General features: G+C 37.7%; 1 protein-coding gene across 3 annotated transcripts in view; it reads left to right on the top strand.

Annotated features, from left to right (window-relative positions):
* The window catches only part of UBE2W (ubiquitin conjugating enzyme E2 W), an 88,419-nt gene that overhangs the window by 53,384 nt on the left and 13,966 nt on the right, over window positions 1-21,069 (top strand). Inside the window, exon 6 of one of the 3 annotated variants that reach the window (XM_061123500.1) lies at window positions 4,882-10,526. The exons of the other annotated variants lie outside the window; for them this stretch is intronic. Coding sequence (XP_060979483.1) covers window positions 4,882-4,895 — 14 coding nt within the window. The 3' untranslated portion in view covers window positions 4,896-10,526. Of the gene's footprint in view, window positions 1-4,881; window positions 10,527-21,069 lie in introns of those variants that run through there. 3 annotated transcript variants of the gene reach the window in all.

Raw genomic sequence — 21,069 nt, 5'->3', positions numbered from 1 at the left:
CATAGACGTTTTTCATAGTCGTTTTTATGTGTTACTTGAGAAATCTGTATTTTTAAAACTGAAGTAGAAAAGTCTTAATGGTTTAAGGATGGATCATCTCCAAGTTAGCGAAGAATTTTTTTAAAGGCTTTTTAAACTAAATTAACCTTTTACTTAATGTAAAATAGTACAGAGTTTGTGTAGGAATTCATCTTCCCAATAAACAGATTGAAAATATCCCTGCCCCCATATGAATTAGCCATTTTAGAAAGGCACCTGTTTCTAATTCAACTAAACCGTTACTTTATTGATCTTGTTTCCTGTTGCAGATACAGATACTTTTTTTCATTTACAGATAATCTTGTTTAAAACATCCTCAGTTTGTTCTTGGGCTTCCCAGTGGTAGAAAATCCCATCTGCCAGTGCAGGAAATGCATGAGATGTGGGTTCAGTACTCGGGTTGGGAATATTCCCTGGAGGAGGAAATTGCAAACCACTCCTGTATTCTTGCCTGCCAGTCTGTTGGGTCGCAAAGAGTCAAGACACTGGAAAACACTCACCCCCACCCACCTTCCTCCACCCCCCGATTCTTACTTCGATAGTTTTCTGCTCTTGGCTTGAACCTTGTATGCCTGCATCATTCCTCTCCTGCATTCTCTGTTAAATGGATGGTTTTCCTCCATGAACGACTGTCATACGAAATCAGTGCAGGGTAGTGTCCATTTCACTTGGAGATGGTAGAGCCCCCACCCTGTCACTCCGGCGGTTGGGTACAGGGCCTCTCCTTGAACTCTGCCTTTATCTTTCCACAGCTAAAGCACTTCAGCTGTTTAATTTCTATTGTCTTCTCTTTTCTACATTCCACGATAACAGTTACAAACAACATGAGAAATAGTTCACCTTGGCACTGTAGTTGCATTTGGAAAAATCTTATCAAAAAAGGTAATCATACTCATTCATTAAGCAAAACCACATCAGCTTTGTTTTGAAACTTTGGAAATTTCAGCTTACATTTTTCTGCTTAGCTGCTTTAGTTCCAAAAGATCTTTAATGGTTGTATTCTCCTTAGAATGCGAGTTACCAAGAAATATGGGCTCTAGTTATTTTCTTATCATCACCTTAGTTCTGAAAGGATTGCAAGATCAGAGCAATGTCAAGATGTGACCTGCAATGGTAAACAAAAGATCAGAGACTAAGCAAAGGCTTGCTTGATGTTGGAAGAACTCACCAAAACACTTATCATTCGGTTTCTAGAAACCACGCAGAATTGTAAGCCTCAGGTGTCAAACTTCACAGCCATTCTCTGTGGTGCTGACCATCATACTTGGGTGAGCATGGGACAGGATGTTTGTCAGGTGTAATCAAAGAGGCAAGAGAGATTTGGGTTCAGATTAGTGACATATGTGCACCTTAGAAGGGGCTTCCAGGATGTACAGTGGAGTCATTATTAATGAAAAACAGCAAATCTGAAATTGAGTTGATCTCCTTTTGTTTAGACGAGAAGGACTCAGCTGACATACCACAATTGAGCTGCCCAACACCAATGTTGAAAAGAAGCCCAAGTTTAAATTTGTGATCTTCCACATTATTAGGACACCTTGAAAATTAGGCCAGTCATCCTACCCCAGTGTTACTGTCTTTGTACACACCACACCTTACATTACACTTCTTTTGAGGTTTTTCTCTAGCACGCAGTAACTTATTAAAGTGTAAAAAGTCACTGGTGTGTGAATATATATTCTGTTTTGTTAATTACTTGAACTTGACTGTCAACCTGTTGCCCAGAACTCTTTTACTTTCTATTCACTAAGGAATTAAGGTCATACCTGCACTGGAATGCAAATATTCTGTGTTGCCAGTTAAGGTAGGGGTCTATATGCTTTGAAAAATCAGTTGAGCTATGAAAAGGGTTAAAAAAAATAAAGGGACCTAACCAAAATAGGTAATAAGACAATTCTTCTCAGCATACAAAAGGACTGAGGAATTAATCTACAATTCAGATCTAGAATTTTCCTTAGAAAATAGATCTGTACCCAGTCAAGTGCACAGATTAATGATTGAACCTGAGTTCTGTATCATAAAGCAAATGTAATTGTTCTTGAAAAAGATTAAAAAAAAAAAAAAACCTCTTTATGACATCATAAAAATATTTCAGTGAGAATCATTAATAATACCTATTTCCTGGGATCAATATTAAATGTAAATGACTTAGTTTCCTTTTTTTTTTTTTTTTTTTATGACTTAGTTTCTTAAATGATCGCTTTTCACAGATGGGAGTGTAGATCTGTGGTTCCTAAAACATTTTCCTTAAGGTGATAGATAACTGAATAGTATAGTTTAAGATGACTATTGAGTATTGGCTCCAGAAAACTAGACTTATAAGAACTAAATTGACATAATGTTTAGATAGTATGTCCAGTAGACTGATGAGATGGTAATTTGGGGAGGAATGTCTTTTTTTATAAAAGTATAGAGTACTTTCTGGTTCCATTCAACTGGAACATTTCCCATAGGACAATAAGGATTATAAGGGGATAGGAACACAAAATTATCTCAGACTAGTATAACAATTCCTTTTCTCCTTGCTTAATATGTATCTGTAGGTTTACCTCTGTTAGTTGTGAACCTTTTTATTTGTACTACCTTTTAGTGTTATACAACCACTTTCTAAATTCCTGAGTCCAAACTTTCAGGTTAATTCTTTGCCCTTTATTTTTTGTAGGATAGCAGTTGTGTGATCTACTGTGTAATCTTTCTTGAATCGGAGGAAAACTTTTAATTCCCTAAACTGTTGAGACTCAAACTTAACTGATTTATTTTTGTTTTTCTTGGAGGTGGAATCCCACTTCATATCTACTCACCTCTTACTGTGTTCCTTTACTTCTAGTCTTCTGTCCCTGGGAATTTTCAGGGAGTGATTTCTAATAAAATGTGATAGTTTTTATACTTTGGGGAAAACCAAGTGACCCTCTAATGCAGTTCTCTCATTCACAATTTCCAGGGCCCAGTGAAGTTAGCCACGGCAGGTGTCACCTCTTTGGAACTGCTAATTTGTATATTATATTTGAGGGTATAATTTTAGTAGGGTCTTCTCTAGTTCCAGAAAAAGTTTAAGTGGTTTATGATAAGATTTTTTTTAGGCCGTAATTTTGCCACAGATATTGTAGCCAAGAGGTTGACCATACTGTGTTCTTTGACTGCCTTTTATAGACCTGTACTTATACTTGTCTTGACCCAAGATAGGTTAACAACTTGGTTTTTTTTTTTTTGGAAGCCAAAACTAGGAAACTGTGTTCCCTCTGTTAACAAATGAATTTTTTCTTTCTTAGTGATTCTCTTCTTACTTAGGGAAAAGGTAGACGTGGGTTTGGGTCATTATTTGTCTCCATATTGAACTTTTACTCATAGATTCTTTATTAGCCATATAACCATCATGAATATGTAATGTTTCAGTCTGTGGGTCCAGCTAAAGTTCCTCCCCAGTAGTTTGACATCCTAGGTAGATTTTAGTGGCCTCTCTTAGCTTAGCGATTTAAATGTGATTAGTTTTAGTACTAATTTCAAGAACCCTAGTGTTATAAAATACTCTACTGGAGAAGTGAGGTTTTAAGAAACCTCCTCATATTCTGAAGCTTGTTCTGATCCATGACAAATGTATCTTCTTTATTCCATGATCCGCAGTCATTTAAGGAACAGATACATATATATATATATATATATTTTGGCTATGCTGTGCGGCATGCCAGATTTTAGTTCACTGACCAGGGATCAAACCTGCACCCCCTGCATTGGGAACACGGAATTTTAAACGCTGGACCACCAAGGAAGTCCCATAAGACATATACTTTAATGTGACAGAGGCTGTAAACTATTTACTTGTTCTCTTCTTAAAGATGTTATTTATTTAAAGGATTCTAATGACTTAGATACAGCTTATTTTTAAAATTTTAGTCTGTTTCACCATTTATATTACCCTTAAAGTATAGGATGGTGAAATGTTTGACTAATTTGCCCAGCATAGAAGTCAGATTTACTGCTTTTTAGTTCTCATTGAGTCTTCATGAGTGAGAATTTTATTAGCAATATATCAATCCTAATATGGGATGGTTTGTGTAAAACATTTTGGCCAGTTTTTCAGAATTTTCTCCTTGACAGCTTTCACAACTTTGAGTTAGTTGCCACTGTTCTTAAATCTTTCTAAAGGTTCTTCCTGAATAATGACTAATCCTCACAATCCTTCAAATATATGTTTTGTGAGGTAAGTGTTGTGAAATAAGTGATGAACCCCCCAGAATTTATATGTTACATAAATGTGTTGAAGCTATCAGAAAGTGTCACTAAAATCTTTGGGATTTTTTTAAAATGACCTCCTTTGCATATATATATACATACTTTCTGAAAATTTATCTTCTGAAGAAAAGTTAATAACATTTACTGTTGATTGATTTAGAGATTATGCCTCGTTTGTGAAGTTACTTCCTTCAGAGACACGACTTGTATTAGTTTTTGTTAAGTAGTGTGACAGTGTTGGTTGTGAGTTTACTTGCCGTCTCATTATTGTTTTAAATTGTTACCTGTAAAAGAATTCTCTGATGACTGGTAATCATAAATATGTGCTAACACATATCAGTTTATTATTTGAAATAGAACTTAACATAATAATAATATCATTTTAAAATTTGTGCGAACTACCACTTCTCCGAAAACCTAGAGTTTGATTTGTTTGTAAATATGTACTTGAACACAAAATGGACTCATTTGCAGGGGATCCAGGCAGATGAGTCAGAAACATAAACCATATTCTTCTTGCTGCTTGAAATTTTTGCTGTATTAGACTGACTTGTAACTTTTACTTATGCATGCTTGACTGTTTTAATTATCTTTTTTCTCCTTTTCTTAAAGATGATACTTGTTGATGCCACTGTTCTCATCCTCCTAGCAGAAGATAGTCCTACTGAGAAAATGAGCACTTTGATCATTCAGTCTTTGAACTTTAACCTTTGACTGGAAGTGACCTATAGGCAATGAAGACTGCTTCCTTTGACTGCATTTTTACTCGTGTGCATTCGGGGCGCATGTTGATCGCTGGTTGAGTCCAGGCAACTGACATGCTTTGATTAGTCATACAGTATTAATGCAGGTGTCAGGAAATGTCAAATATAATTCCATTTTTTATTTTTATTTTTTTAAGCTTTTGAAAAGTTCCAGGTCCTCATGTATTGTGCAATAACAATGACTTCCTTGGCGGTTTTGGGACGTTCATTGCCGGCAATGGACGTTGTAACAGGAAAAAATTTCATTAACTTCTGCCACTCAATGATTAATGCGTGATAGGGCCTATGACATGAACTTAACGGTTAGAGTGGGATTATAAATAAAGTGAGGGATCCAACATTACTCTGAAAGTCACCCCAACTGCTCATATTTGGATTCTATGCACTGTGAACCTAAGGTTAACAGCATGAATTAACATGCGTCTTTAAAGGACTGTAATGAAAGATCATTGCGTATTTATTGAATTGTTTATATCTGCTGTCAAATTGTTTTGACATGGACGGTTTTCAAGTAACATTGGCAGAGAGGTACAATATGTTATCCCTATGGTGAAAATAAATTCGTTTGTTGTACATAGTTCCTCAATCTCTGAAGTAAAGGTATGAGTAATATAGGGTATAAATGGTTTAATCAAGGCTTTATTTTGGAAGTAAGAAAAATGGCAGTGGTGATTAAACTGCTACAGTCCGTAATTTGGGCTTGTTGTTTGTACATTATCAATTTTCTCCAAATAGATGACACTCTGTTACTTCCTGCTAGCCATCAGCATGAGCCCTACTGCCTAAACACTATTTCATTTATTTATGTTTGGAAAATCCATAAACATTTTTGTTTGCAATTTTGTTTCTTTTGTTATGTTTGAAGTCAAGTTTGAATGTTATGATACTTTAAATTGAAAAACTTTTGTCAAGTTTTTTCTTGTAAATTTTCTTTACTTGTAAGTATCATCTTGTCCTTCTTTCCTGTACCCTAAAATAAGAAATACATTTTTGACAAGAGGCTTAATGTTTTAACAAAAGAGTGTGGACATTTTTATTTTAAAATTTAGGCAAAAGTACACTATAGAACGGTATGTTTGCTTATTTGTCTCACACAACCATACAGGTTTTTTTTTTTTCTAGAGGGATTTGTTTTGTTTTGTTCTGTTTTGTTGTTATTTAAGACTTCACTTATAGGTAGACAACATTTTTCTATAGAAAAAAATTGTTTGAAAGGTCCAACTCTCAGTACCATGTAAGTTAATGATACTGCAACTAGGTTCTCTTTTTAAAAAGCAATTAATGTATTTTATAAATTACCTTTTCACATATGCAAAATCTGTTTCTACTACAATGTTATTTTTACTAATGCCTGTTGTTGCACTCTATGACATATCCTACAGTGAATATATGAATCAATTTGGGCTTAAAAATGAAAGCCAGTTGGCTGAAAGGTTTGAAATATGTACCCCAGCAAAACCATCCAATCAATAATTGGCAGAGAATATTTTAAAAATTGTTTTTAATCTCTGTATAGATGACATTTTGTAGCTTTGTACATGTTGTTAATTAAGGGCATATAATTTTACACTCTAAAAGTATAATTGTTGAACTCAGGGGTGGGTAGACTTCAAAAATATGTCTGCTGTAGAAATTAACTTGAAAAAAATTTTTAAACTATGGCCAGCCACCAAATTGTGGACACTGTTTATACTGCTAGTTATTCATAACAACTACCACTGTTCAAAAGTAAAAACATTTTTGTTCTGTCGTGCCTAGATGTACATAAGTTCTCTCAGCAGTCTCTTATCAGTCCTATTAGTTGGCCAGTTTAGCTAAGACAAAAAAATGTTTTTTGGAATGCTTTGAACTGCTCTTAGTTTTTAACTGCTTTTTAATATGAAAATTGCAGCTGTAAATGATGTATTTTTCATATTTTACATAACTGCTCTAGACTACTGATTTCACTTGGTCATTTTCCCGGGTGGGGGTGGGGGAATCTCTCTCCATACTGCTGGTCCTCTTACTAAAATCCTTTTATAAGGAAATGACCTGTGACATTTATTCACCAAAGGAATTAATATACCAGGTCAAAGGATAACATTGCTATCATATAGATTAATAGGTCATATATAGTCTCAATTGAATTTTTTAATATGAATAATACTATTTTAACATACCTCTCTCTCTACATAGAGATACCATAAAATAAATTAAGATGACAAAAAGGAAAGTAGAGGAGAACCAAATAACTCTGGTACATTTTATGGTTTAAGGAAAAGAAGACAGGACGAAATACCTAAAACATAGATGCACCAACCATTCAGAATTTGCAGTCTGATAACACCTGCGTTACTTCCTTGAACTTTAGGAATCACTGAAAACTCATGTGCACTTAGATTTAGTTAATTTTAAATATGTTACATTATTAAAAGATGTTTACCTAAGTCACTGCTCAAGAAGGGGCAATTACCGACTTTGTAATAATAAAAATATTTCTCTGTAATACGTTGTTGAATAACAACCAGAATACCAAGCAAGTGTGTACATAGGAACATGCTACTTCCCTCTTGCCCACATTCCCTCTGTGAGGCACTGTCTGCTGCAGAGCTCTACAGAATTAGACCTTCAGATTGAGACAGCATGAACTCTCTCTGTCTTTATTTATTTATTTATTTATTTTAAGGCCATTCTTCTGGTTTGCCAAATTCTGTTAAGGCAGTGATACATTCAGTTCCTTATTTTGCATGCTTAGATCACAAACTTGGTGCCCTTCCCCCCAAAAAAAGTCAAGTAGGTAATTAATACCATAGATTTTAAAGAGAGAAATGGTTTTCAGTTTTTTAAGATAAATTTTTAAAAACAAATTTTATGGCAGTTCTCTTAAGGAATTTAATACTCATCTCTAAAGGACTGACTGGTACAAATTCCTTTTTTAGCCAGCAGGGAAATAAGGCTTTTTTTTTTTTTTTTTTTAATTCCTGGAAGAAAATGCTAAAAAATAGCTTTTATATACAGTTCATCTGGAGAAAGATCTTGATCTTTATTGTTTTGACTAGGTATATAAATATTTGGTACAAAGTAATGAGAATAGTTAGCTACTTTTTCCCTTTTGAAATTTTAACTATATGCAAAAACATATATCATTAGATTCCTGTGGTGGATAATAATTTCTTCAGATTCTAAAACAGGTATCTAGTGACTGTTTAATTGTTCCCAGGTTGCATCAAAGATAAGTTGAAATCAGTAATGATATGAAAATGATATGTAACCACATATTACTTGTTCCTGGTAATCAAGTCTTATTTTTTAAAAAGCCTATTGTTTTTGAGAATTGAGACATTGAAAACTTGTTAAAGCTTCTTCCTAAAAATAGAAGAGAAGAGGAGGTACTGTGTGTTTAAAAAAAATTTTTTTTAAATAAAGAATTCGGTGTCACTAGTTCTCAGCCTTTATGGTTACTGCTGCTTATATTTCTCAATCTCACTTTTATTTAGTTTTTTGTACATATTTTAGCTGAATGCATAAGGTTTGTAACTTGTGTATGCATGTTTATTTTCCAAAAGAGCTGAGGCTTGACTGAATGTCCCTTTGAGGATTCATTGCTACCAAAAGCCAGCTGCTGCACTATTCTTTTATGCTGATACCTTTGCATAATTAAGGTTTGTGAAGAAGGTGTCTTTAATCCGCACCTCCTGGCCCTAGTCCTCTTTGCAGTCTTTGTTTTTATTCCTCCTCTATTTTTCTACCTTCTCATCTCACAGGTATCAGTGGATCAGTCTTCAGTTGCCTCTCTGACCACTCATTTTTCTCCCCTCTTCCCTCCCTTCTTGTCTCCCTTCCCCTTTACTCCCCCTTTCCCATTCTTGAGGATAGGAAATCCAGGAGGAGGGTTATTAAAATTACATCCAAAAAAGTTTTAATAAAAGGACTCCATCCTACAAAAATTTCTGATAAGTAATTTTAGTCCATCAGTAGATGGCTAAACTTGTTGAATAATTTTAAAAAATGCTTGATAAATACGCTACCAGTTAGCTCTAATTTAGTTCTTAAATACTGATATTGAGGGAATTTTGTTTACTTTCTGGATGTGACTCTCTCAAAGCCTTTTTTTTAAGATTTTGTTTTGTTTTTGATATGAACCCTTTTTAAAGTCTGTTTTGAATTGGTCACAATACTGCTTCTGTTTTATTTTTTTTTTAATTTTTTTTGGCCCTGAGGCATGTGAGATCTTAGTTCCCCAACCAGGAATTGAACTCGCACCCCCTACATTGGAAGGTAAAGTCTTAAGTGCTGGAACACCAGGGAAGTCCCTCAAAGACTAATTATTGCCCTAATGAATTCAATTACTTATTTTGATGAACATGTTTTTCCTTTTAAGGTTCTAAAATCATTTTTGAGATTTGCATGGAACTGTTTTTTAAAAATAATTTGTGGGAGATTTTTATCTTCTCAGCATAAATTAAAGACAGACCTATATACACCCTTATCACTAGAGGTCCATGGAATCTAAATTTGTACTTCAAACTTAGATCTCTGTCCTTCAAGTTGAAGTTCTAGTTCTGACTATGCTCCTGATAATTTAGATTTTTATTTTTAATTTCATTCTCTAATGTTAGTATTACAACTTTTATTTGGGGATGAATCTCAAAAGTTATTACATAATATCTTTTTTATAAAAAAATTTTTGTTAATATAAGTGTGATATCTGAAGCTATTTTGACTACGTGGTAGGAATGTCTGAATAGACGTCAGTACATCCTCACATACCAAAACTCAAGTGTTTCAAGCTGAGTGCAGTTGATTGGGGAAAGGAGAAGCAATTCTTTTCTATTTCTTGGTATACACATCATCAAGGGTTTTGAGAAAACTGATCCTACAATAATTCTCAGAGCTGTTTTCTCAAAGGCAAAAGTGTGGTTTCAAAACTCACAGGGCTTTGGCTTGTCAGATGTGACTTGTCAGATTTCGTGGCACATCAAATAATTGAAGAATCCTGCCTCTGTAATTAAAAACCTGAAACAGGGCAAATAAAGAGTTTGGTAGATGGTTTCAGATAACTAGAAATGCTAGTCTCTTCATAGTTAACCACAGATTGTTTACATAATGCAAATTGATTGTCAAGCTCAAGGTAACAGTTATTTGAATAGATTATTAGGTCAGTTATCTAGTAGCCAAGAGTTAGATGCATGTTCAAGTTATAATGAATTTTTTTATTTTTAGCTGGTACCATTTTTCTCTTAATATTCAGAAATACAAATTGTGCATTTTATTAATAAGAATGAAAGCTCATGCTGGAAGATTTGCATAGGGTGGATGTATATATTTTATAAAATCAAGTTGTAAAATATGTAAAGCTACTGCTTTTTAAATAGAATATAAATGTTGACAGATAAATCTATATATTATATATTTTTAAATACATGTATGAAACTTTTGTTAGTTGAATATAAACTACATTGTGTGCTTTATGAATCTCAGTAACTTTTAATAATAAAGCAGTTGTCATTGATTTCTTTTTTTGTAGACTTCAATGCTAAGTTGGATAGATATTAAAACTTTCTGTAGTTTATAATAATGTGAAAATTTACATAGTAGTTCCCCTTTGCAAAAGACTGTGATCTTTAAGATTATGGAGATAGTAACGTGTCCATTTCCAAAATGAATACAACGGAATGAAGATAGTCACTAAAGCACTTTTGTTTGTTTATTTAAAGATCATCTTTGCTTATTAGTGTAGCCTAGTATATTTTAGTGATTCTTCATGCTTCAGTTAATTAAGTCCTGGTTAAAGACTGGGCATTTTCAGAGAAGATGGAAATTGAGACCAGAGCACTTGCTTCAAGTTAATCATGAGTCTGGTGCTCCTGAATTTTAGGCTGTACATGCTGTAATGAACTTGCAGATACTTTGCTAAATACAGATAGATCAACTAACTTACATAACTGAGGGGCTCCTGAAGCTCTGAGAAGAGAGAAAGAAATAAGCAGAAGGGAATGTCTCCACATCTCAGACATTCCTGGCAGGAAGAAATTCCATGTGTCCTGCTGCTAGTCTTGAGTTTTCTTTTCACAGGAGATCTGCTTGCCCAGGAACGCCATAATCCTCCATTGGGGTAGCCATGCTACCGTAAAGCTCTTTTATCTCAGCAAGCTGTTTCTACAGCCCTAAACAACTAGATGAGTAGCTGATTAGATAAATGCCAGGTTTGTCTTTCTTTGTACTATGATGGCCCTCTCTCCCTTTGTTATACTCCTTAAGGTAATTTCTACCTCTCACAGAAGGGATGACTTTTCTCCACTAGTTTAAGCTACATAGATAAGTGGTCTTACTGAAATCCTTCCTATATTCATAGTACTTTTCACACTAAGGTGACACATGGCAAAATTAAACATTAACTGAATAAAAGTGTCAAATAAGGAAAGCTGAAATTAAAGTAAGGCAGAAAATACCTTTCATACATGTACTTGACCTTCAAGTGCTTAATGTAGGTAAATACATGTCATCATGCAAGACCCTAATATGGATGATTGTCCTACAGAAGAGGTATCCAGCTAACATTAAAAATCTCTCATCTCTACTTTCAACCTCCCAAATGTCTGTTTCTGTTTTCTGTTATAGTTAATTGCATTCCTATCCAACCTAATCATACAAATGAAGAATCTAATACTATTTACCAATCCTCTCTGACATTTTTCATCATCAAGTCCTGTTGAATGTGTCTTTTTAAACCATCTCTGATACTTCCTCATTTTCTCCAGTCCCTTTGTTATGACTTTTCATTGCCTGGCCCTGTTGTTCTCAGACTGCTCTTCAGCCCCCTACACACCTTGTTCCATAGATAACAGCACAAAAAGACTACTATGGTCTTTAATGTTCTTCCCTGTTGCTGGAATGTTCATTATCTGCTTTTCTACTTGCAAGGTCCACTACAAATGTAGTTATAAGGTTATCATTTTTGTCCTTCCCTTTTAGAAGACTGTCCTGCCAGCCTTCTATCCTGAACACTTTCTACTGGGACGATGTCTCACTTGTGTTTGTGTACCCAGCACTGTGGCACACGGTACCTATCACAAAAGCTTTTAATAAATGTTAGTTGAATTAACCTGATTGTACTTGTATTTTTATCCCAGCTTTTTCAAGGAAACATAGGCACTAGCAATTTTGGAACAAATCTAAAGCAAACCACCATCTGTGTGAAATGTTAGAACACCCTACCCTTCCTGTCCCAGAGAGTTTGAGAAAAATTGCTTTAAAGTAGATCATGAGTCATTCTTAATTGTTTTTTTTTTTTTAATAAAACGCCTTATCTCTGAGGTAAATTGCTTGAATATGTTCACAAATTAAGAATATGATTATTTTAAACAATATATCTGTGGAACTCTGAGATCATAAAAGTAAGCTTAACAGTCGTTAAGGTTAAGAATAGGCATTAAGCAAATACTTAGTGATGACCTATCCTGTATCAAGAAGGATGGCAGGTAAGAAAAAGTATATATCTTCCAAGGGCCTTTAATAAGGAAGATAGATAATACAAAAGTGCTGAATGTGAAAGGGTACAGATAAATGGCATGTTTGTGTGTGCTCAGTCTTCTCTGACTCTCTGCATCCCCATGGACCTGCCAGGCCCCTCTGTCCATGGGATTTCCCAGGCAAGAATACTGGAGTGAGTTGCCATCTCTTTCTCCAGGGGATCTTCCTGACCCAGGGGTCAAACCTGCATGTCCTGCATTGGCAGGCTGATTCTTTACCACTGAGCCACCTGGGCCCACAGATAAATGGTAGTTTCTGACAATCAGAGGAACAAGTTATGTCATGGCTTGAAAAATACAAACTTTATGGATGGATTCTAAGCAAGTACAAAGGTTTCAGGTACAGAAGCTGTAGGACAGGAGTTGTCTGAAAGTCAGCCCAAAGGATGGTGTGGCTGGTCTCAGAGACGGGGGAGCAGAAGGCAAAGGCCAAATGATGTAGGACTTCATGAATCAGGGTAAGACTGAAATTGATTTTTCATGGCTTCCACTAAACAGATGGGCCTAGCAAGCAAAGTTGCCTTTGTTCTCAAGGCATTTGCCAGTTGGGAGGAAATTAGGAAACTGAGCCCCTGTATGGGCAACATCACAGGGATGTTTGCCTAGCAAAGTCCAGAACATCCCCAAATGAGTCTAAGCTACTCTGTCAACATCCCACCCATCAAAACTAACTTAAAGCCAGAGCCCAGTAGAACTCCACTCCCAGAGGAAGGATCACTTGGGACAACAGCTCTGGTTCAAACTTGCACCCTGGAGTGGTTTGGGGAATGTCAGACTGTGGATCTATATTAAGATGAAGTCCCTGACTGGCTGTGTCCTCGCGAGGAGATCAAAAGCAATTGGAAGTCCTCTCTGGAGAAAGCCTCAAGTTATTCCTGCAAGTGATTAATTTCAATTCAGTGATCTGTACACAAAGATTACCTGGGAAACAAGACACCAGGGTAAAAAAACCAGCAGAAAAAATAGACCTAGAAAGCATTGGAAATGTGGGGTGGGGAGTGACACCATCTGATATGGTTTACTGCTCTGCACGCCACCCCATGTTGCCAGTTTCTGAAGAACAAGAACCTGTCTTGTTCAACTTTATACATATTCAAATATTGAGTCCGTGCTGGGTCCCCAGGAGGTTATGATCTGGCAGGGAGGGAAGGACAGGGGTGTCACAGGGTAATAATAGGATGCAGAGTGAGCATCAAAGCAGGCCCAATCATAAAATAGATAACTAATAAGTAATAAGAACCTACTCAACCAGTCCATCCTAAAGGAAATCAACCCTGAATATTCATTGGAAGGCCTGTTGCTGAATCTCCAATACTTGTGGCCACTTGATGCAAAGAACCAACTCATTGGAAAAGACCCTAATGCCAGGAAAGATTGAAGGCGGGAGTAGAAGGGGGTGACAGAGGATGAGGTGGTTGGATGGCATCACTAACTTAATGGACATGAGTTTGAGCAAGCTCCAGGTGTTGGTGAAGGACAGGGAAGCCTGACGTGCTGGAGTTCATGGGTTGTAAAGAGTCGGACACGACTGAGCAATTGAACAAGAACCTCCTGTGTGACACAGGGAACTCAATACTCTATGATGACTTACACAGGAAAGAATTTGAAAGAGTAGATATATGTGTATAATTGATACTTTGCTGTGAAGCATCAGAAACTAACATGACACTGTAAGTCAACTATACTCCCAATAAAAATTAATTTTTTAAAAAAGGAATAATCAAAGCTAACTAAGGGAGTCTGGAAAGAATTCCAGGGGAACTGAAGAGTATTTGCCAGGCATCTGAGATAAAGCACACAGCAAACACAAAAGCCAAGGGTGAGGGGGAACTGTATAGCATGAAATTTGAATGAGGGAAAATACGAGATAAAACTAAAGCTAGAACATGAAAGACCAGGTTATAGAGTTTTGATTTTATCTTATGGGCAGTAGTGACTGACAGAATCAGATTTGCACTTCAGAAAAGTTACCTTGGCCATGGGTTGGAAGGGTTACAACAGGAGGCTTAATTGTAATGCAGACAACAGATGACCCTGACATGAATTGATTATAAAGCATTGGCATAAATATATACATCAGTGGAACACAACAGAGAGTCCAAAGGTAAGGTTGATTAATTTTCAAAAGAAATGCCAAGGCACTTCTAGGGCGAAAGGTTAACCTATTCAACACGTGGTACTAGTGCATTTGAAGAACCACTTGTAAAAAATAAAAATGCTACCTCATACCATATGCAAACATTAACGTAAATTAAGAGTAAAAACTGAAATTTCTTTAAGAAAAGGAGAAAATCTGAGATCTTGAATTTGGCAAAGATTTCTTAACTGGCACAAATTATTGAAAGCAATTGATTTAAAAAGATGCTCAACATTGCTTATTATCAGAGAGATGCAAATCAAAACTCAGGATTGATCACCCCACAGTATGTCAGAATGGCCATCAGAAAGTCTACAAGTAAAGGCTGGAGAGGGTGTGGAGAAAATGGAACCCTCCTACACTGTTGATAGGACTGTAAATTGGTGCAGCCACTTTGGAGAACTCTGTGGCGGATCCTTAGAAATTTAGAAATAGAACTGCCATACGATCCAGGGCATGTATCCAGAGAAAACTAATTCGACGGGATAATATGCATCCCAGTGTGCATAGCAGCACTGTTTGCAGTGGCCAAGACATGGAAGCAACCTAGGTGTTCATGGACTGATAGAGATGATGTGATATATGTATACACACACACACACACATATACATACATATGTATATATGTATACACACACAGAATGGGGTGTTAGCCATAAAAAAGAAGAAGAATGCCATTAGCAGCAACATGGATAGACCTAGAGATTATCATACTAAGTAAAGTCAGAGACAAATATCATATGATGGCATTTATATTTGTATTTAAAATATGCTACAAATGGACTTATTTACAAAATAGACTCAAACAGACACAGAGAAGGCAATGGCAACCCACTCCAGTACTCTTGCCTGGAGAATCCCAGGGACGGGGGAGCCTGGTGGGCTGTCGTCTGTGGGGTCGCACAGAGTCGGACACGACGGAAGCGACTTAGCAGCAGCGGCAGCAGACAGACGTGGAAAACAAACTTAGGATTACCAAAGGGGAAAGGAGGTGGGGGCGGGGTGGATGGATAAAGAAGGTGTGGTGTATGTGTACATAGACATATATATGTACACATGTATTACACACAATTAAATACCACTCTGCCATAAAAAGATGGAAATTTGCCATTTACAACATGGATTGACTTGAAGGGTTTATGTGTAGTGAAATGGGTCAAAGGAAGACGGGTGCTGTGTGTTGTCATATGTGGAATCTGAAGAATGACATAAAGTAGTGAATATAACAGAAAGGAGTGGACTCGCAGATACAGAGAACAAACTCGGTTACCAGTGGGGAGAGGGAAGAGGAAGGGGGACAAGATGTGGATAGGGGGTTAAGAGACACAAACTACTATGTATAAAATAAGCTACGAATTGGACAGCACAGGGAATATAGCCAATAAATGGGAGTATGATCTTTAAAAACTGAATTATTATTTTGTATACCTGAAACTTACATGCTGTTGGTAAATCAGCTAAACTTCAATTAAAATAAATCAGAGATTTTTGTGGCACTTCAGTGGTGAGGACTCTCTGCTTCCACTTAAGGGAGCATGGGTTCAAGCCCTGATTAGGGAACGAAGATCCCACATGACACGCGGCCAAAAAAGAAATCAGAAACGTGTTTGCTGGAGAATATAGAGTGGTGAGAACAGGCGTGAATAAACTTATAGAGGTGATGGATATGTTCTTTTTCTTATCTTGATTTCACAGGTGTGCATATATGTGTGTGTATATGTATATACGCCTATATATAAACTCATTACATTGTACATTTAAAATAATTGTAGTTTATTGAACACCTTACCTTGATTAAACAGAATTAGTAAGCTTTCAGTAATAAAAGACTAAGAATGATAATGGCCTGAAATAGGTATGAGAACATGAACAAATTTAACTGTCATCAACTTGCTCAAAATCACAGCTTAAAAGTGATGGAGCTGGAATTTAAATCTGTATCTGACTCCACTCACCGCCACAGGAGGAGGAAATGGCAACCCACTCCAGTATTCTTGCCTGGAGAATGCCATGGACAGAGGAGTCTGGTGGGCTACAGTCCATGGGGTCGCGAAAGAGTCAGACACAACTCAGCGACTAAACAACAATAACAACCAGAATTGATCTCACTACTTCAAATACTCTAATAGACAAAAGAGAATGGAATTTACTCTCCAGTTTAGGTCAAAGATTTTTCAAGCTGTTTCTCACAGTTCTAGGAATTCCTTGGAATTACCTCAGGGACATATTTGAATATGTTTCACATTGATGGTCTGCATATGTTTGCTTTAGGAGAAAGGATTTGCTGTTTAGAACAAGTTTGAGAAGCACTGGTTTAGACACTCCTTTTAATAATACCTGTGGTTGAATTCACTTTTTCTGGCAGCCACATCACACTTGATTTTGATTGGTAAAGCTATATTTTTCATTTTGCTTATATCTATGTAGGGTTTTTTTTCTTCTTAATTTTATTGTTTGGTCCCAAGTAAAGTACATTACTTATTTGAGTAAGCTTTCATCTTGTTTGGGCTTCCCTAGTAGCACAGCGGTTAAGAATCCGCCTGCCAATGCAGGAGACGCAGGTTCGATTTCTGGGTTGGGAAGATCCCTTGGAGAAGGAAATGACAACCCACTCCAGTTTTCTTGCCTGGAAAATCCCATGGACAGAGGAGCCTGGTGGTCTACAGCCCATGGGGTCAAAAAGAGTCGGACATGACTTAGCAACTAAACAACAACAAAGTATGTTACTTATTCATGTAAAGTTTCACCTTGTTTAGTCCTGCTATGTGGTTTTTTTTGTTGTTTGAGCCTTGTTTGTTGAGCCTTGTGGTTTTTTGTTTGTTTTCCTTTTTGTACCGTATGCTCTCTCCTTCCTTTTCGGTATCACCTCAAAGCATCTGTTCTACATCTTTCCCATATTTAAAACAAGCAAAGGACAGCAGGCTACAGTATCTATAGTAGCCCAGTGTGTTATTTAAACTACTAATACTTTTCTGTCACACATTAAACTTTCACCTCTCAGGCCATATTTCTATATAGTTTTATCAAAGAAAGGAGATGCTGATTTTCTGGTGCAACTTGTTTTTGGTGAGCTTCTGCTGGTTCCAAATGGTCATTCCTTTGGTTTCTATTTGAATAGGTAAATTTTATGTATTGTTATGTAATTTCTAATCTGCTGAAATGTACACTTTTCACTCTAAAAATATCTCAGAGTGACCAAAGAGAGATGGTGTCAGTGAGGGCGCACCGCTCCCATCTCCCTTCCTGAAGTAACTTGCTGATCAGCTGCAGACAGTGCACTTAGCTGGTACCTACGCCTCACTGAAGCCCTTCAGGGATAATCTGCCTTGGTTTTAGAACCAAAGTCACCCTTTTTTCAAGTGTTCATGCATGCTAAAGCACTTCAGTCATGTTTGACTCTTTGCAGCCCTATGGATTCCAGGCAGGAATACTGGAGTGGGTTGCCATGCTCTCCTCCAGGGGATCTTCCCCACCCAGGGATTGAACCCTTGTCTCTTACATCTCCTGCATTGGCAAACGGGTTCTTTACCACTAGTGTCAACTGGGAAGCCCCTTTCCCAACTATCTCCCAGCCAATAACTAAGCTTGTGGAGGCCCGGCCCCTTCAGCCCAATGTGGAACCTTCTCCACATAGGTAATACTTGCTCTCCATCTTCCCTTTAGGGGAGATCTGCATCTGCATCTCTCCATACCCAAATTTGCTTCCTCCCCTTGTTCCCTTCACAGGTTTCATATCTGCATCATAGTTTCGTTTTCCCAGCCGCATCCGACTTGTATCTTCCACAAACATTACACAACAAACCTCTCATGCTCCTAAATCAGTGTCTGCTTCCTCAACAACCCGAATCAACACAGTTGACACTGGGTGTTGTCAAAAAGATAATAAGATGGAGTTTTGAGACCTCATTAGTCACTGTCATGCTGACAATGAGGTGATGACTTGGAAGAATGTTCCATTGGAGGAGACTGTCTTGGACAGTACAATGGTTCATGCCTTTGGAAACAATGGAATTGGCTGGTTTGTTAATTTTGTTGACCACTGTTGGTCTGTTTGGGCCACCATAGCAAAATCCCATTGATGAGTGGCCAAAACAACAGGAAATGATTTCTCACAGTTGGAGGCCGGGAACTCGAAGATTGAGGTGTTGGCAAAGTATCTCTTCTGATAGGCAGCTGCCATCTCTCTGCTCCCATGACCTCTTCTTCATGCACTCATAGAGAGACACAAGAAGTGATGCACTGGTCCTCTTCTTTGTTGTTGCGACCCCATGGATGATAGCCCACCAGGCTCCTCTGTCCAGTCCATGGCTAGGCAAGCATACTGGAGTGGGTAGCCATTCCCTTCTCCAGGGGATCTTCCCAACCCAGGGATCAAATCTGCCTTTCTGCATCAGGCATATTCTTTACCCCTGAGCCTCCTTGGAAGCCTCCAAAACCTAATTATTTCTATACCCAATACTAGCACATTGGGATTTAGGACTTTAACATATGAACTGGGGATTGAGTGGGAAGGGGAACACAGTTCAGCCCATAGCACCTCCAATAGACAGATAATGCAAAATTGAGGGCAGTTAACACACAATGGAAAAATGTGTCTCAACACCAGAGGGCCTCTTTGTTAACTGCTAAGGAAGATCTTATTTCCTGCAGTGGGAGAGAAGGAAAAGCTGGAGACCAAAGTTCAAATGTAAAATAGCCTTCAGTTTCCAGGATATTTGAATGCTCAGCTGAGAGAGGTTTCTAAACGCCATGGTCAGAACACCAGCTGGGGTAATTTGAGACTCTGACACTTGGGATGGAGATATCTGGGTGGATAACTCCAAATATTTTGGCTCCCTTGACCCCTTTGAAATTTTAGAGCCTGTAGAGATGGCTTGGCCCTCCCAATAAAGAGATAAAATGCTGGGAATTCCCTGGCGGTCCAGTGGTTAGAACTAGGCACTTTCAGCTCGGGGCCTGCCCCCCCCCCGCCCAAAAAAAAGCTAAAATGCCTTCCCACGTGTAAGTCTAAGGTACAGCAGAACCTTCCTGAAATGTGCTGCATAAATGGAGAGAAAGAACTATACTTTTTATTTTTTCCAGCGTTTGTGATGTAATTGACATACAACTGTATTAATTTCAAGTGTACAGTGTGGACTTCTGTGGTGGCCCAGTGCTTAAGACTCCTCACTTCCAGTGTAGGGGGGTTGGCTCTGATCTCTGGTCAAGGAACTGAGACCCTGCCTGCCACATGGTGTGGTCAAATAAATAAGGATACAATGTGATGATTTTATATATTTACATATTGTGAAATTGTTACCTCAGTGTGGTCAGTTAATACTTCCATCACCTCACATAGCTACCATTTCTTTTTTGTCATGAAAACATGTAAGATGTACTTTCTTAGCAATTTTTAGGTTTATAATATGTTTTGGGGTTTTTGTTTTTGGTTTTGGTTTTCTTTTAGCCTCGACGCACGGCTCATGGAATCTCAGTTCCCCAACCAGGGACTGAACCTAGGCTGCAGCAGTGAAAGCCTGGAATTCTGAACACTAGGCCACCAGGGAATTCCCTATTATATGGTATTACAATGTTGATGTTCAGTCACTCAGTTGTGTCCGACTCTTTGAGACCCCATGAACTGCAGCACGCCAGGCTTCCCTGTCCTTCACCATCTCCCAGAGTTTGCTCACACTCCTGTCCATTGAGTCAGTGATGCGATCCAACCATCTCATCCTCTGCCATCCCCTTCTCCTCCTACCTCACTGTATATTAGGCCCTCAGAACTTTTCCTGTGGTGCTGGAAAAGACTCTTGAGAGTCTCTTGGACAGCAAGGAGATCAAACCAGTAAATCCTAAAGGAAATCAACACTATTATTCACTGGGAAGCACTGATGCTGAAGCTGAAGCTCCAATAGTTTGGCCACCTGATGAGAAGAGCTGACTCACTGGAAAAGACCCTGATGCTGGGAAAGATTGAAGGCAGGAGGAGAAGGGGGCGACAGGGGATGAGATTGTTGGATGGCATCACTGATTCAATGGACATGACTTTGAGCAAGCTCTGGGAGTTGGTGATGGACAGGGAGGCCTGGTGTGCAGCAGTTCATGGGGTCACAAAGAGTTGAACATGACTGAGTGACTAAACAATAACACCAACAGAATTTATTCATCTTAACTGGAAGTTTGCACTCTTTGACCAACATCTCTCCATTTCCCCCACCTCCAGCCCCTAGTAACCACTCATTTTCTACTCTGTTTCTATCAGAAAGTAAGCAGGACCAATTTAAAGAAGTTGACAGAAAAGAATGGAGAGAACTAAATGCGTGTATGCTGTCTCTTCAGTCTTGTCTGGCTCTTTTATGATCCCATGGACTGTAGCCTGCCAGGATCCTCTGCCCATAGGATTCTC

This window comes from Dama dama, chromosome 21, assembly GCF_033118175.1.
Source record: "Dama dama isolate Ldn47 chromosome 21, ASM3311817v1, whole genome shotgun sequence".
In the NCBI taxonomy this organism is placed as follows: Eukaryota; Metazoa; Chordata; class Mammalia; order Artiodactyla; family Cervidae; genus Dama; species Dama dama.
Note: the sequence above shows the minus strand (reverse complement) of the source record. Positions and strands in the feature narration are given on the sequence as shown.